Source organism: Seriola dumerili, unplaced genomic scaffold (genome assembly GCF_002260705.1).
Source record: "Seriola dumerili isolate Sdu_G_001 unplaced genomic scaffold, Sdu_1.0 BDQW01000066.1, whole genome shotgun sequence".
Taxonomy (NCBI): Eukaryota; Metazoa; Chordata; class Actinopteri; order Carangiformes; family Carangidae; genus Seriola; species Seriola dumerili.
In genome coordinates this window covers 2057215-2075432 of record NW_019174321.1, presented here as the reverse complement: position 1 = coordinate 2075432, position 18218 = coordinate 2057215, and the positions used below count along the sequence as shown (strand labels likewise).

General features: G+C 40.0%; 1 protein-coding gene across 3 annotated transcripts in view; it reads left to right on the top strand.

Annotated features, from left to right (window-relative positions):
* The window catches only part of LOC111219525 (protein FAM107B-like), a 38163-nt gene extending 29465 nt beyond the window's left edge, over positions 1 to 8698 (top strand). For 2 of the 3 annotated variants that reach the window (XM_022742235.1, XM_022742234.1), the window contains 3 exons: positions 3317 to 3521; positions 5538 to 5697; positions 6163 to 8698. In XM_022742235.1, the coding sequence (XP_022597956.1) occupies positions 3317 to 3521; positions 5538 to 5697; positions 6163 to 6279 (482 nt within the window). In that variant the 3' untranslated portion in view covers positions 6280 to 8698. Of the gene's footprint in view, positions 1 to 128; positions 273 to 3316; positions 3522 to 5537; positions 5698 to 6162 lie in introns of those variants that run through there. The other variant, XM_022742233.1, reaches the window with a different exon arrangement.
* The last annotated feature ends 9520 nt before the right edge of the window (positions 8699 to 18218 follow it).

The following is an 18218-nucleotide window of genomic DNA, read 5'->3' as shown; positions in this document are numbered from 1 at the left end:
GAGGAGGAGGAGGAGGAGGAGGGGAGACACAAGGAGGAGGAGGAGGAGGAGCAAAGGAAACACTGAGCGGATCATGTGACCTTTGTTTCGCACTGGGCATGATTCAGTCAGAGGAGAGGAGGCAGAGGAGGAGTGCTGCTGCTCCCGCTGACTGAAACACATGAGGATCATCAGCACCAGATCAGAACCAGATGAGATGGATCAGATGGATCAGAGGAGGATCGGCAGCCCCGACCAGCCGAGCACAGCCAGGGAGGGGATGGTGAAGTCTGGTAAGAACCAGAGGAGGACTGACTCTGATCCTGGATCCCTCTGAAGCGTCTTTAGTTCAGGTTGTAGTGAACTTACATGTGTTATACTGGTGGGTGTGTACTACTGTTCTGTGTGTGGTTATTATGTTTTAATCAATAATTTTGTTCATGTTCTGTTGATCAAAGTGTCAAATAAACCAATAAAACAGGAAACTAAATGTGGTTTTCTGTCCAAATTCTACAAACCACTAAATCTGTGTCCTGACACTGTGACAATTATCCTACTAACTATGGAAATAATTTCATCGGTTTTATTGAATTTTCTTCATGTTTGAGCTTTGGCTGAACCTGTGCGTCTTTGGGTGAATCTGTAGAAAAGTGAGTTTTGTGTAAGTTGTTTTATGACAGAATGAAACTCGAAACAAATGCAAACATTTCTAAAAGTTGTATTTTCTTAAAACAAGAAAGTTGATAAGTTGATGGAGATTATTTCACCTGTTATATGAATGAAAATCAACTTGTTCACTCACTATTTTGGAACTAGAATTAAAATAATTTATTCACATATGCAGGAATAAATTACTCATTTAAATGGAGATTATTTATAGTCATTAGTTCATATACTTTTTATAGGCTGTTATTAGTTAGTTTGTATATCCGCTTTTATGATTTGCATTTCATAAATAATTCAAGTCTCGTGTGTTGGAGAGCAGCTTGGTGCGAACTGTTAATAAACCAGTGTGAGGTTGGTGAGTGTAGGATGAAGTCAGAGTGAGAGGATGAAGTCACTGCCGAGAGTGGGAGTTTACATCAACTTACTCTGCTGAGATTCTTATGTAATGAAAGATTTCTCAGGTTTTTGGAACAATTAAAGGAATGTGGAGTCATGCAGACACAGCTCTTGCACTCGGTCCTGGTACAGTCCCCTGTTCTCTGGTGTTTTAATCCTGGTTCAGTCCAGTATACTCTGGTGTTTTAATCCTAGTTTGGTCCAATATACTCTGGTGTTTTAGCCCTGGTTCAGTCGAGTATACTCTAATGTTTTAGTCCTGGTTCGGTCCAGTCTTCTCTGATGTTGTAGTTCTGGTTAGCTCCATTATTCTCTGGTGTTTTACTTCTAGTTCAGTCCAGTAAAAAACAGGATGATTTTTGTAGGAGCTGATCAATAGCTGCAGTTTGACCTTAGTCAAACTATTTTGTCTTTTGCAACAGGTCAGGGTTTGACCTCAGTGTTTATGTAACAGTTCAGAGTTCAACCTGCTGCGTTTGAAGAATGTGTGTGTGTGTGTGTGTGAGAGTGTGTGTGTGTGTGTGTGTGTGTGTGTGTGTGTGACTGAGAAAGCATGAAAAATTTCCTCAGGATGAATGAATTAAAGACTAAAGACATTATCCTCCTACATTACGTGTAACATGATCACATTTCCTCCTGGCTGCGCCGGAGTCAGACAGTCTTCCTCTGCACTGATATCAGACAGAGGCAGAAATCAGCTCTGAGTTGTAACCAGATAACAGGCACTCACAGAGATGTCAATACTACAGAGAGGGTTCAGTTCGCACGTCCTGTCTCGAATCAATATGAAACCACACAATATCTCAAAGTCCGTCCAGGCTTCCTGCATCAGTCCTGTTCATTTGTCCCACAGACAGTCAGCTGACTTCTCTCCTGTTGAATCATTAGAACAAACTCTCAGACTCTCAAATGAAGTTAAAAGTCACAGTCTGAGTCCATCATCACTTGAAGCAGCTATAATATATATTTTAACAGTGTAGCTTATTATATTGTCATGTTCAGGAGTCTGGTAGTGATGAACCTACAGAGAATTATCAGGTGAATCGGCAGCTCACTTTGGCTTTATAGTGAGTTTCATCTAAAATGTTTTATTTTAATTTGATGACCAACAATCCAAAACCCAAAGATATTCAGTTTACTGTGATATAACTGTGATATATCCATGCAGCCTTCATTCAAAGTCTCCTCACTACAGGGTTAGGGTACATCTGTAGCAGTCGGGCGTGGCAGCCCAGACACTCACACTCCCCCTCCCATTACCTGAATCATTGTACAACAAACACATAATCAGAAGGGCAGGTAAAATTATATCTGTCCGAATCCCACAATGCTCATTATCTGTTTCAGCCTGTGCCCTCCGGGAGGCGCTACAGCACTGTATCCACTAAACGTAGTGGAAATCTCAGACGTTAGAGAAACTGACACCTGAGAATGATCAGAGGTTTTGCTTGTGTTTTACACTATCAATTGTCAATCAGAATAGTTGCCAATTAATTTTCTGTTCATTGACTAATCAATTACTGGACTAACTGTTTCAGATTTATTTTCAGATGATGCAGCACGTGTTGACCTTGTTGTGTAAAGAACAAAGTCTTCAGACTCTGGTTTCCCAGCTTGACTATCGTGCATAGAGTCCTGACCTCAACCCCATCCATCACCTCTGTCATCACTGATGTTCTGGTGTCTGAATAGGAACAAATCCCTGCACCAGGTTCAACATCTGCTCTTATAGCAGCTGTCCACATACTTTTGGCCACGCACAGTAGCCGTCCATGGGTTTCTAACGGAGACGAGCCTGACGACCAAACGTTCAGAGCTCATTTAATTTTTCTGAAATATGAAGCAGCAGTGGATGTTGGTCTCTGGTTGCACTTGAGAAAGAGGTCATTGTGTGAAGTGAACTGTATGACATCTGATCTCTGTCTCCCAGAATATCTGAGGACTCGGATCAGATGCCTTTTAATCTGTTCTTTCTTCTCTCAGACAAACGGGGACGATGGACAGAGACTCATAGACAGAGTCAGTTTAGACTATAAAACCTGAAAACATGGACGTCTATGTTCAAAAACATCCAGCTTCGTCCTGACAAATAACATGACATCATGAAATAACCAGAGTGAATGTCTGAAGTGCTGCCAGCGTCCCCTACAGGCTGCAGCGTCCATTACAGTGACAATATGAACAAACATCCAGATGATTTAGTTAGAACTAAGTTTCAGATGTTAGAAATGTAATCTCCATGATAATCCAGTCCTCTCGGCCCTTGTGTCTGCAGCCTCAGCGTATGCAGACCTGCAGCAGCACCGGTCTGAGGGCGTCCACAGGAAACCATCCCCGGTGTCCAGCTACGTCCCCCAGCCTGACTACGTGGAGGGAGACGAGGAAGACGACCTCATAAAACCCAAGAAGCTGGTGAATCCTGTCAAAGCTTCAAAAAGTCACCAAGAGCTTCACCGAGAGCTGCTGAGCAGCTACAAAAGGTACATGTGTGTTTGAGTACATGTACATGTGGGGACATGTGGGGGAATGTGACAAACATGAGGACATCTGTTGGAAATGAAGATATTTTTAGAAAGTGAGTAGTTTTTGCAGGAAGAGAGGACATTGGTGAAAAGTGGGAATATTTTTGGGCATTTGAAGACATTGGGGACATTTCAGGCAAGTGAGGACATTTAAGCAAAGTGGGGACATTTTAAGAATCTGAGGACATTTGTTGAAAGAATTTATATTTTTAGGAAAGTAAATATGTTTTTGTGAAAGTGAGGACATCTTTGGAAAGTGAGAACAATTTTGAAAAGTAGGGCATTTTTCTGTGTACATTTTTTAAAATAAAGTTTTGTTTGTTTTTGGAAAGTTTGAACATGTTTTTGACAGTGGGGACATTTTTGAAAGTGAGCATATTTATGGATGAACACAAAAAGTCTCCATGTTGGCCTGAGGTGGAGGAACAGTGAGTGTCTCTGCCTTACCTTAAAACTAAATGTCAGAATTTCTTCAGGATTTTATTAACGAACCAACAGAAGATCTGCTGCCGTCTCACTTTGTTCACCGTGACTTTATAACTCTGAAGGGACACACACCTGGTCCTGACATCAGGATGGATTTTTAAAATGAATCGTCATTGCGAGCAGTTGGACCAGATTATCGAGGGTTATTGACTTTAATCTCTTGATGCAGCTTCGCATGAAAATATGTTTCCAGTTTGGACTCACGCAACATCTGCTGACTGACCCATATCATCATTTAACTGATGCCTGCTGACCAATCAGAGAGCAGTATTTTTCTGGTCAAATATCTTTGGTTACATGAAGAGAATCAGACTTTACTGCCGTCCTCTCTGAGTCTGCTCCGTCTCGACTGTTGAAGCTGAGACTGTGCGGAGTTTTTGAAGAAGTGAACAGATGCTGCTAAGCAACAGCCTCCCACCTCACAGGCCTCCATCGCCGAGGACGCTGGGAAAGTTTTCACATCACCTCCACACAGTCGCTCATTCACTCACACAGCTTTTACACTGTGGGCAAAGCGAGATCGACTATTCTCTCTCTCTGTTTTATCATTCAGGAGGAAAACGAAAGCTGGAGGAGGACCAGAACCACGCACAAATAAAACACACTGTCATGAAAAACTTTACTAAAACCTGAACTTCAGATACTTTTTACGTGAACCTTGAGTTAAAACTGTTTTGTGGAAAGCTCAGAAAATGTTTCTGAAAATAAAAAAGTAAAGAAAAAAACAGACAGAAAATGCAAATGAAATGATAATTATGCAGCAGATACGCTGGTGATGTAATGTAAGGTCTTTATCATTTAGATTTCCAGCCTCCACAAAGACAACACTTCGGGAATTTGTCTTTTCTGATGTTGAATGAGCAAAAAAACGCATGTCTTTCTGTGAGTTTTAAATCTGATATATATATGTATAAAATTTAGTTCTTTACACATGTGAACATTCGTTTGAAAATCTTTGTGAAATCATGTTCAACGGGATTAATTCAGTCATTTTTTTTTTAGGGCCTGGTCTTATATAGATTTTTATCATTTCTGAATTCACCTGATATTAATTTTTTTTTCGTTAAATAACTGGTTTAAATAACTGGTTGACAGTGATGTGTTTGTTCACTGGTTAATATTTGATTATAACAGACTGCCCTCTGCTGGGTGAAACACTGATTACAACAGCTGTTCCTTCATCCAGATACACACACACACACACACATAGAGTTTAAATACAAACAATATACAATATTAAACAACACAACTGTTCAATACATGCAGACATGTAAAGCATAACAGAATATACAGACAATAACAGAACCAGCAAACACTGAAATGGGAGATCTACTAAAAGACAGTTTGTATTTGAATGTTTCTGCACATGTATGGAAGTGTGTTGTGTGTTATACATGCATGAGTGTGACCTGAGGAATGTGCAGAATGAATGAATGGATGAATGAGTGAAATAATATATATGATGTGTGTGTGTGTTTTTTTTACAAGGGGTGGGGTGACTGTGGAGACGAAGCCGGAGCTGCACAGAGTGCTGGAGTCCAGGAAAAGAGATCAGCTGATCAAACAGAGGAAACAGGAGGACGAAGCCCGAAAGAAGATTTCTCCTCTTGAGGCCGAGCTGCTGAAGAGACACAAGAAGCTGGAGGAGGTAACACACACACACACACACACACACACACCAGATTTTGTTTGATTAATGACTTAAAGTTTGGATGTAAACTGAGAGATTGTTGATGCTGAATCTGCTTTGTATAATGTTCACATTAATTTAGCATGTTAGCATGTTAGCATGTTAGCATGTTAAGTCCAGTCACTTGGACCTTTAAGGTCTGTACAAAGTTGTTTATGAAGCCATGAAGTGAAAACTTTGACCTATTGGTGGCGTTAGAGGAGAAGTCACATGATCACCAAAGTCAGTGGGATCCATCCTCTGGTCGTCATGAATCTCTGAAGCAAAAGTCACATCCATCCAATAGTTGTAGAGATTTTTTAGTCTGGGCTGAAGCAGTGGGCTGACTGACCTGCCATGTTCCTCATGTTCTGAGTCGGTTGTCCTGCTGTTAGTCTTCGCCCCAGCTCTGTCTCTGATTGTTTCTCTGTCTTCACGTCGCAGCTGGAGAAGCAGCAGGAGAAGGAGCAGGAGGAAAACCTGAAAGCTCCGGAGTTCGTGAAAGTGAAGGAGAAGCTGAGACGGACGTCTTTTCACAGTAAAGAGGAGAAGGAGGTGTAGAGACAGAGCTGCTGTCCTCCAGGAGACGGCGAACTGAGAACCGGACTGTCCACGTGTTTATAGGACGCAAAGGTGTCACACTGTGTCCTCACTGAGGACACATTGAGGACACACTGCCCAGATGTTGAAAGCTGGACAGAACAGCTGTGACGTCTCTTTGGAGTCGAGCACTGAAACTGCGATGACAGGATACACAACGAACAGCTATCTCAGGTAAACACACCTGGAACAGGTACAGCCTCAGACAATCTAGTGTTTGACCTCATCGGCGTTGGACACATGGTACGTGATGGACGGAGCACCATGGACGTGGACAACAACTGTCTCCTCAGAAGGAAGGACGATGTTAGAGATCGTATAGATTTGAGTTATTATCTGTAACTGTTTCCTAACGGAGGAAATTCAGAAACATCCGGCAAAAAAATCCTGAAGAAGTTTTCTTGATTCTCTTTTTTCGTTTTGATGTTAAATCAAATTTACAGGATTGTACAGACGTCGCAGTGACGTGTGAGGACTTATTTCAGATGTCTCCACTTCCTGTGTTAGAAAATATCTGTTTCTTTGATAAAAAGTCGAAAGTAAAAGCTTGTGGACATAAAAATTTTGGGGGAGGAGTTAACTACAATTCCCTGGATGCATTTAGGCGCTTAAAATCCTGTCACATGAGACATTAATGGCAGGTGAGATTCACCGTTGAAATCTGCTGCTTCAATCAGTTTTGAAAAAGTTCAGCAGCTGTGGAGCCACGTGTGTTAACAACTGTAACAACGAAGACATGTCTCCATGGCAACGTCAGCTGAGGCTCATGGGTACTGTAGTATTTATACCTGTCCACCAAAATGTCAACAAAAGATGTTCTCTCAGAAATAAAGCTGAAATAATTCAAACTGGTGTCAGAAACTTGGAGAGAGACTTCTGTTATTCTGTGTTCAGCTGAAACTGAAATGAGAAAACACATTTCAAAACCATTACAAGAAAATATCTGAAGATACAAGATTTTCTTGTTATTACAAAATACTGTACATCTAAGTACAAGATACAGAACTTGTAATTCAAAGAAAATATTTCATTCATATGAATTCATTGCTCGTAATTAGAAATTGAGGATTTATTCTTGTAAATACAAGATACTATTTATGTACAATTAAGAAACTAAGAAGTCACATTTACAAGAAAAGCTCTTATTATACGCTGTAATTATAAAACTGTGTAATTATGAATATTGTTTTTTGTAATTACAAGATGTTAAATCATATTTATGATATAAGGAAGTTGTATATTGAGATTCACATTTAGTTGTTATGTTTTATGAGATTTGTTTTTGTTATCATCAGATGCAAAGAAAAATCTCACGATTACAAGATTTGTATCTTGTATGTAGATTGGTGTCTTTACCTTGACTTTTCTGAACGCAGTAAATTAGAAGTGTATTGCAGTTGCACAAGAAAAGAGTTTCTCTTTTCTACAAGATCATGTAATTAGATGAAACTTATCTAATTACTGTAATTCTTGTAGATTGTAGATTGTAATTGTCAGGACTTCACCCAAAAGCTCTGACTGGTGAAGACAACGAAGAAAATGTTGTCGTCTGTTCGACCACCTGAACTTGTGCCTAAATTTCATCTGTGTCAGTGGATGAAGATTTCACAGGTCAAACTTCAGCTGCACTGTAACAAACGTTTTCTATCACTTGTTCATTGATATCACATTCATAATTGTGATAAAAGGTGTTAGACTTACATGATTTGTATGTTGTAATGACATGTTTACCGAGTTTATTACAATGTACAAAAATATTAATCACATTAGATGATCTCATATCTTATTATTACAAAATACAGTTTGTTTTCGTAATTACAAGATGCTAATTACATATAATCATAATACACAGAAAGTATAATGACAAACTCCATACCTCAAGTTATTATTCTTGTAATTATGAGACACAGATTAATTATTAATTATTAAAAAACACCTTTACAGTCCACTGAACAAAGAGTCATTAATATTCAGCTGAACCACGATGTGTTTTTGTCTCTGACACTAAAAATGTTGTGATGACATTTAACAGATGAACAGGAAGTTACTGTGTGAAGTGTATTAAAGAAAGAATTAAGTAAATCAGAATCTGACAGGGGACACGAGGCCTTTGACATTAATATGATGGGATGCATCTTACAGGTCACATTAAAGTGTAACTGAAGCCTTACGTCGAACTGTACAATCACTGAAATCACTTTAGACTTTCACTGTGTAAAACAATGAAGATTAAAATCTAACAGACTTATTTTTGTTTCTGTCTGACTTTGCTGTATTTTCTTTTTTGTGGCTTTTGAAGCGCTGTTGGTTCTGATGAACATATTTAGACTCAGTTCAATAAAACTAAAAGCTGATGCAGAAACGCTCGAGGATGAAAATAAATAAAGGACTAATCCTCCTGTCTTGTTGCTTTATTATTGAGGAAAGATTCTAGATTTGATTTAATATCCTGTCATAGAAAACCTTTAGGATATGGTGAAGGTGGCAGCTATTTCTGTAAATAACATCATACAGGAAATAATCCAAGCAGCAGTAAAATAAATACAAGAAAACACAAATAAGTACATTCAACAATTAAAATTGAATATATATAACTGTGTTTACAGCACTGGAGGCCCAGGGTGTCACAGAGAGAGTAAATGGAGAAGCTAAATGACTAAGCTAATTAATTAACTGACAGGAAAAGCAAAAACAGCTGGAAAAAGGAAATGGAAATTGAAGAGGGAATCCAGGTTTGTATTCCCTTTTTCCAAATGTCTTTTCGAGTTCTATGATTTATTCATGAATTAATAAATGTATTTATAAATGGTTTATTTCATGAGTGTTTTATACTGTTTTTGTAAATCCAGTTTAAATCTGAAGTATTCATTGATGGATTAATAGTTCATTTATAAATTCCTATTTTAATGCCTATTAAGACATGAAATTAAGGAAATGCTTTATTACTTTTCATCCCTAGTCCTCCATATAATGTACTCAGTTGCTTCCCAAGATGACCTTATATCTCTCTCACTGTTATGATGTTGACCGGGCTGCTCTGTGATGAAGGTTATATCCACCAGGTGTCGCTGTTTCTCCTCTTTCCTCCAGAAACTGAAGATCAGTCAAGTCACACACAATGAGCCTGTGACCGACTTTAATTTTGAGATGAACTCTTTAAACTTTTTTTTTTTTTTTAATTCCGAAATAAGTACTTAATTATTACTTACCCAATGAAGCAGTTACAAACACACCAACCTAATCAGCTGATAATTTGTTCTCACAATAAATAAATAAATAAATAGATAAATGTGACCAAGGTTCTACCAGCCTATATAATTTCTTTCATACTGAAATTAAAATCTTGAATAAATCTCTAAGAAAACCATGTATGTTCTGTGGTGTTTCATCATGTCATCTAACCCCTGGATTAATTGATTTTATTTGATTTATTTGTTTTATTCAGGTGAGAAAGTTCATTCTTGATCTCGAAAGACGCCCACTTACTCACTTATCTTAATTTAACAAACTCTCTCCACTGATGAAGACCGTGACATGCAGTTGAAATCTCTGTTATATGCTCGTATAAGGTTAGGAATTCAGAAGTTTTATTTCAGCTTTGGTTTTATTTTGAAACAGTGACCGGAAGCTGTCTGTGTTTGCACCGGCTGACTTGGCGGCGCTGGTCCGCCGCTGCCGAGGAGAGGCTGACGCAAAGCCGAGACCATCGCCAGGGACCAGGCTCCGGAGCACCCGGAGCCACCTCGCACCGTGTGCTGCATTGTTTAACCAATAAACAGAGGCTGACACAGCGGAGCCGGTGATCCGGTTCTACCCTCTGAATGTGAGGAATACCGCCCGTGCCGGCGACTGCAGCCTGTTCATGTGTTTGGATACACCGACCGGGAATCGACAGTCAAGCGGGATCGATGTAATTTTTGGCAGTAAAGTAAACCGCTTTAAAATGGCAACCGCCGCCCGCTCCCGGCGACCATAGACCGAGAGTCAGGTAAGACGCAGGGGCAGCTGGCGGGCTGACGCCGCCGAGGTGCTGAGCATGTTGTGGTGCATTTATCTGCGCGGAGGGTGAAGTTCCAGTCGGTTCTCTCAGTGTGAGACTGCGCTGCTTCAGGAGACGTGCCTTTATTTGGAGGGAAGGTCAAACCAAACTGCATTCAAATATATGACGATAAAAATAGTCCTGCTGTTTGGTTTGCTTGTGTTCCTGTTCGGACATGGCTGATGCATTTTTACATATAGCTTTGGTCTGCAGGGAAATTCGGCGCATATATTATTTAACTAAAAGTAGTAAATTGCAGTAGATTTAATTCCAGGCTGGAGAATGGCTCAGGCTGTTTGCCACCGCCCTCCACGGCAGGCTGCGGTGGAAAAACCCCGGTAGGAATACAAGTCGAATCAGTATTAAAAGTTTAGAGTGTTTTTAAAAAGTTAACAACGAGTTGATGCTGCGGATGTGTGCTTCTGTAAATCGCAGCAATGTTGCTAGAAATATCAATTTGTGCGGTGTGGATGTTGGCCAGAGAATAAGGCCACGTTAAAGTACCGTGTTTCTGAATGGAGTCTGGTCGGGTCGGGCTCTCCATGGGACTGGGCAGTGTGTTGGCTGAAAACATTGCAGCAGACAGTCGGGAGGCTGCTGGCAGCTGCAGCAGCAGCAGGAGCAGCTGTCACAGGGATGTTCAGACACATTTCCACTTAGATAATTCTCCCATTCACTTTAACATTAATGACGTCTGTCACCTGTTTCTCCCTCCGAGTCTGCGTCTGTTCGTTTCTCGGCTTCTGCAGTTTGAGTCTTAAAGTTTTATTTTCCCAAGAAAATTGTGAATTTTCTGCATAACATAAACAGCAACCAAAACAAAACAAGCTAACAGTCACAATAGAAATGCACAATGACCTTTCACATGGTACCGTCATTTTCTATGACGTCATACACACCTGTCTGACCACAAACGCAGGGAAATGAGAATGAAAACACCTGAAGGCACTGACAGACTTTTTTGAAACCAGGATTATGAAGAGGTGAAAGTTCATCCCTTGCAGTCACATATGACAAACCTGCAGTATTATGAACGAATCAGTGCTTTGCTCATGGGCAGTGTCACTACTATTATAGAAAACATGCTTGTCTTTTGTGTGGGTGGAGGGAAACCGAAACTAAATACTGTGTGATCATGGTTTATTTTTGTTTGGCTTCTTTAATTCTGAAGATGATCCATATTCCCAGTTTGATTTGGCTCGTACAGAAGCCAGCTCAGCCTTTCCTTGTGGTCAAACTCCCTTTTAAAAGTAGCTGAATCAGCTGTGATAAGCTCCTGTTTGCTCTGTAGTCATGAACGTACAGAAAGCTATCTCTGGAATTCTAAGATGCTGAAGAAAACTGAAAAACATGATGATTCAGAGTGTTCTGCAGTCTCCTTTTTTTGCTGCCTGGCTTTCTGGAGGTTTTTTTGTGGATGGACATCAGAGATGATGATATACTCAGGAAGTGGATGTCACAATGAATCATATCAACATGTGTTTCACAGTGTTAAGGTTAGATCCGAGTGAATTAGGACTCTGAGGGAGGACAACTTAAGTCACAAATTATGAGAATCTAATCTCCATGATCTGTGTTACAGCTGCTGCTGCAGCTCCAGCTGTTGAAAAAATACAGTAAAACCTCTGCATTGTGTCTAGGTGTAAGACCCTGACCCTTTTCCAGCTGTGTAATTTCTCTTTAATTGATCATTCATAATGAAAACAGTCATTAGCTGCAAACACAGCTCAGGTGGTGACTGCTCTCAGACTGCTCAAACCCTCAGTGTGTGTGTTCAGGAAAGGACAGCAGTGTTTTAGTAGTAGCTTTCCGTTAAAATAATAATAATAATAATAATCAGATGAATTCAACAGTCTTATTGATATAGTTAACAGTAAGATCGCCATAGAGACCACAGACTGAGAGAATGAACATAATTCATATTCTGCAGGTGTGTCTCTGATCATCAGATACAGTCATAATTTTTGATGATTAATCACTTGTGCGTAAGGCTTCGATCATAGGTCAGACTCTGTGTGTGTGTGTGTGTGTGTGTGTGTGTGTGTGTGTCTGCTGGAAGGTTCAGTGTAGCACAGTTTTACTGTGTCTGCAGAAGGTGTGATAGCTAAACTTTATTATTAAATTACCTAAGATGATCATGAGATTCTGGACACGGAAGAAGGAAGAGCAATTACACTGGCGATACTGAAGGAAGAGACTCAATACCTGTGTATCAGCTGACACACTGAAAAAACATATAGATTCAACACTTGTGTTTTTGCTCCCATTTTTCATGATCTAAGACTTTTTCTAAGTGAACAACAGACTTCTTTCTCCCAGATGTTGTTCACATTGGAGACAGCTTATCGCTGTGAAATGACCATTCATTTCACAGACAACAGCTCTTGTGGACATGAAACATGCCAAGTAACACGTGCAAACATGTGTAAACATGTGTGGCAATGTGTTCTGTGATAAAACTACACATTTTAAAGTGTTCTCTTATTGTGACCAGCCCAAGGCACACCTGTGAATTAATCATGCTGCTGTGTAATCAGCATCTTGATATGCCACACCTGTCAGGTGTGAACATAATTTAAAAGAGATAAGCCCTCTGTGTGTAGAAAAAAATCTTAGATCTTTTATTTCAACTCAAAAAACAAAGAAGTAAATTTAAAAGTGTTGTGTTAATATGTTTGTTCAGTATAAATGTCAAGAAGCTGAAGAAGAGAAACACCAGAGAAATGCTTAGAAACAGTCGGTTAAAAAACAAAAAGAAAACCTGTTTATTTATATCATGAGTTGTGAAAAGAAAATTGATATTGGCTGATATATTATTATTGACCTTTTTAAACGGTTAGATATCAATATTAAATCCTGTATGGGTTGCCCTGTAAAACACTTTTTGGTTGCTGTTGCTTGAATGTTGCTGTTTAACTGAGCTACACTAGCATTAGCTACACTAACATTAGCTACAGTAACATTAGCTACAGTAGCATTAGCTACACTAACATTAGCTACAGTAGCATTAGTTACACTGACATTAGCTACAGTAACATTAGCTACAGTAGCATTAGTTACACTGACATTAGCTACAGTAACATTCGCTACAGTAGCATTAGCTACACTAACATTAGCTTAAGTAACATTGGTTGCAGTGATATTAGCTACTTTAACATTAGGTGAAGTAACATTAGTTACAGTAGCAGTAGTTACAGTGACATTAGCTACATTAACATTAGCTACAGTAGCATTAGCTACACTAACCTTAGCTACAGTAGCATTAGCTACAGTAACATCCACAGCGAGCCAACTTACATAACTTCATATGTCATGAGGTTCACTGTGTCTTCTCTACGGGACAGGAGTGATCCTCTTCTCATGTAGTGAGGTCGCGCCTGACGTCTTTCGTCTTAAAACTCTTGTAATAAAGTAGAAACCTCACCTTTGTCCCAATGCAGGAAGCTGTTGTAGCTTATTATCTGTGTGTCACCATCCAGTTTTATTAAAGCTGCCTCTGTCAGAGAATAAACTGCTGCCCTACAGAGACTTGATTTATCACATTTAGAGACAGGAGGACATCAGACTACTGAACTGATTCGAATATAAAAGACTCTTATATAAAAGACTTTGACACTCGTCCCGAGATCCCATTAACCCAGAAAGAAGAGTCATCACCATGAAGCCTTTTCTCTGGTAGAAGTGAAACAAAGTCATATATAAACCTACATTAGTGAGTCTTATCTCTCAGTCACAGACTCTCACTCTCTCCTCTCAGACTGTTGAAGGTCAGAATGATTTTCTCTGACAGCATTTCTCTGACTTCAGTCTTTCTGAGCTCGTCATCTGTGACAGCTACGATTCTTTGGTTGTTTGACAGAGTTTCTCCCTGGTTCATTTCTGCTGTAAAGACTCTGAACGACTCTCGTTTTTATGAGCATGATCAATGTGAGCATAGAAAACCTGAGTGGAAACACTGGAAACAAGTCTAAATATCTGTTTCCTGTTGTGTTAGGTGTTAACAGTAGCTGTGACGATGAAACAAGACTTGTATGAATAAACGCTGACGATGAGACTGGAACCTTCCTCACATTAATCCATGAAACTAACAGGGATGTCAGATTTCCATCATGTTTTCCACATGGCTTTCCATCGGTCGAGCTTTGACCGGAGCTCTTTTAATGACCTCATCTTCTTCTGCAGTGTTTTAATGGCAGCAAATGGAGAATCAGCTCCACCAGCGGTTTATCTCCATTAGGTCTGAACAATATGAAGGAAAAAAAAATCCCAAATATTGCGATTATTTTGGCAGATATTACGATTGCCGTATGAGTCACGATTTCAGTGACTTTCAGTGAATGAAGAATGATGATGATGTGATTTTTTTTGTTGGGTTTTGTACCAAACAAGCACGTTTCTTAATGTCTAGAGGATTTATAGTCTGTCGTCGTCTCTGTTGTTGTGACACATTTTACGTTTATCAAAACAGCTCTTGCGATTTGGATATTGCACTTGGCCATATTGCAATTTCAATAATATCCAAAACTCCAGAGGGTTAATCGTTCAGCTCTAATCTCCATCCACCAATCTGCTCAGACTCGCAGCCGCGGTTGGAGGGAAACAAGACTTGACTCATCTTTTTGCTTTGGACCATTTTCTGTAAACTCAGTTAAAATCTGAGCTCCATCTGGATGAAACCAGACATGTGTGTGTTCATGACAGTGGGTGGGGTTTGGAGGGTGACAGTGGTTCCCACCCCCACTTTGTGAGTCTCGGGGGGAGGGAGGGAGGGAGGGGGGGGGGGTTTCATGAGTGAAAGTCTGACCTCGATCACGTGACACACTGACATCAGCTCTTTGTTCTCTCCTCCGCCCTCTGATTGAAAGGGTATAGTCTCCGTGGTGGGGGGTTGTGGGGGGTTGTTTTTTAGACAGACCCGGCTCTCTTCTTGTTCTGATGAGTTTGTCGGACGTCTCACTGTAATGTCTGAAATGCTCGGCTGCGCTTCAACATTTACAGTCAGGACAAAGTTAGTTGTTACTATATTTGACAGTTTTTTTGTTAAGACTGTGTCCCCCGTTGCTTCTGTGTTGTCGGCTGTGGTGAGGCCAGAGATTATTTTCCACAGTAAAGTTCAATTTTTGAGGAGACAAACACTGTTTTAATCTGGACACAGGCTGAAACTGACAGAAAAAGATGTTCACACTGCACTTGAGCTGCTGAAATTTCAATAAAAACTGGAAAAATGTAGTAAAAGTTGTAAAACTTTTGAGCAGTCGTGTACCTGACTGGCTTAATGAGGATGTAGGACTGGGCAGTATGTTTTACTGTTTCATACGGACAGATATCAGCAGAGACTCCAGACTCCAGGTTATGCTGAATTAATTGCACAACCAGCCGTGATCAGCTCCTGTTTGCAGTGTAGCCATTCATTATTGATACCACATCCTGTTATATCCTGGAAGTAATGCTGAGCAATTTGTTTTTAATCAATATCACATCTGCACTCTTTTGTCTTAAAACTCTTGCAATAAAAGTCGACTTGAAACAATGAGTTGATCAGGTGAATGTTTGATCCACAAATAATAATCAGAAGTTATTTTGATAATTGTTTCCTAAATAGTTCAAACTGAATATTTTGGGGTTTCAGACTGCAGGTCAGACGAAACAAGACATCTGAAGACATCACACTGAAGTTAAATCACATCATAGGGCTGCAACTAACAATTATTTTCATTATTGGTTGCACCTGCAGTTTACTATTTCAAATAACTTATGAATCGTTTGGGTTAAAAAATTGTGAAAAATTGCATCAGTGATAGAAAACAGAGAAAATGTAAAATCCTCACATTTGAGAAGCAGGACTTTGAGGATTTTCAGCATTTTTGCTTGAAAAACAACTGGGACTATGAATAAACTGTTAAAATAGTTGGTTGATCGACTAATTGACTCATCTCTAAATCAAATCAATAAATTGGGTGATATAAATAATCATTATTTGCAGCGTTCTTACAGTGTGACTGTCAGCTGACATCCTGCAACATTTCCTGTTGGTCCAGTAAATCCAAACCAGTCAGACCAGTACTCTGTCCACACTGGGATCTGATGTGTGTTAGCATGTGTAAAACTGGGACACAGCTGGTTTGTGGTGTGTCTATCAGGGTTTATCTGTCTCTTGGGGGGGGGGGGGGGGGGGGTCTCCTCTCCTCCCAGCAGCCTCTGCTCTGTCCCTCCCCACCCCCAACAACATCCCTCTGTGTGTCAATGGTGACCCTCCGGGGGCTTAAAATGCAGCAGACTGCTGTCTGATGGGCTGATTACGCTGCTTTGTCTGAATTCCTCACATGAAGGACATTTTACGTATTTCAGCATGTTTTATTATAAATAACTGAACTCTGTGAGAGGCGGGGCCTAAAGATGCTGATTATCAGTCACATTGATCCAATCAAGACGTGACATTTCACCGTCTTGAGGGTGTGAATGTCTGAGATGTTTCTCCGCCCCTGATGAGAACATAATTATTCACTGAGCTCATATCAGAGATAATGAGTCAAGTCTCAAGTCTGTTGTGGTTCAGTCTTAAAGTGACAGTTCGGGGTATTTGACGTAGGGTTGTGTGGCGTCAGATCAAACATCAAACGGCCCTTTGTGGTTGGAAAAAACAAGATGTCTGTGACAAACGTTTTATACTTTATGGTATTTTACTGAGAAAAATATTGAATTCAAATTCAAAGAGGGTTTATTAACATGACGGTAGTCAAGACATCATCGTCAGAAGACAAATATTAACAGAGAGTAAATGGCACATTGATCATGATCAGTAGTTGCAGCTTTATTTGCCCGTTGTCAAAGACAGAGGAAGTTGTCAGGGTGCGGTTTCCAGTATTTTCTGACATTTTTACAGACAAGTATTTAGATTAATTGATAATGAGTATTATCGTTAGTTGCAGGCCTGCTCATTCTTATTGTCTGATGTTGATATCTTCCAGTTTACGTCATTATCACACTGGTCAGATGTGTTGACTTCAGGACCAGCTTTAGCTGAACCAGCAGTTTTCTTGATTTCATATGAAATGTTTCTTAATAACCCGACAGACGGTTGTTCAGTATTAAACCGATGGTGTTTCCCTGCAGTTTTTTTTTTTTAACACCCTCACAGTTTAATTTCCTCTTCGTTTCATCGCTTCCTCCTTATTGTGTTTGTGTGTTTCCTTCCTTCCTTCACACTCAGCAGACACACTCAGGGTTTGTGGGTCAGATCCTGATCCAGTCTCCCAGGTCTCTGCTGTGCTTCTGTGGGAGTTTGGGTAAAGTTTAAACTAGGACGACAACAAAGATGTCTCAGTTTAACAGACACTGCTGCTGTCAGTAACACTACAGGCTGTAGGACTGTACCTCACTGCATCTGACTGGGTTTGATGAAGAGGCGAAGGGCTTCAAATTCAAATCTCCATATTGCAATAAAAGTTTTATGAATCCTGAAGTCCATTAACGTACTGCACTCTGCTGGTTCTCTATGACTCCATCATCATGATCATGGGATGTGAAATGGTTGAGTTTTTATTTCATCCATCATGTTCTGTTAAACTTTAGTAAATATACAATTTAATTTGATGTGGGTCACATTTTGTTTGTGTTGTGGTTGTGTCACGGTGACATGTATTGCTCCAGAGAAGAAGTAATATGCCAGTTGTTATTTACAGCTCTGAAAAAGGTCATGTACTGATGGATGATTTGTTTTCATCGTTCGCCTCCTCTCACCGTCTCTCCTCTCTGTCCTCAGCTGATCTTCAGTAGCTCCATGTGACCTCGCTGCTTCTTCTAGCAGCAGTTCAGCCGACCTCTTCCCTTCCTCCTGCTCCATCTCTGCTGAGGAGGCGGC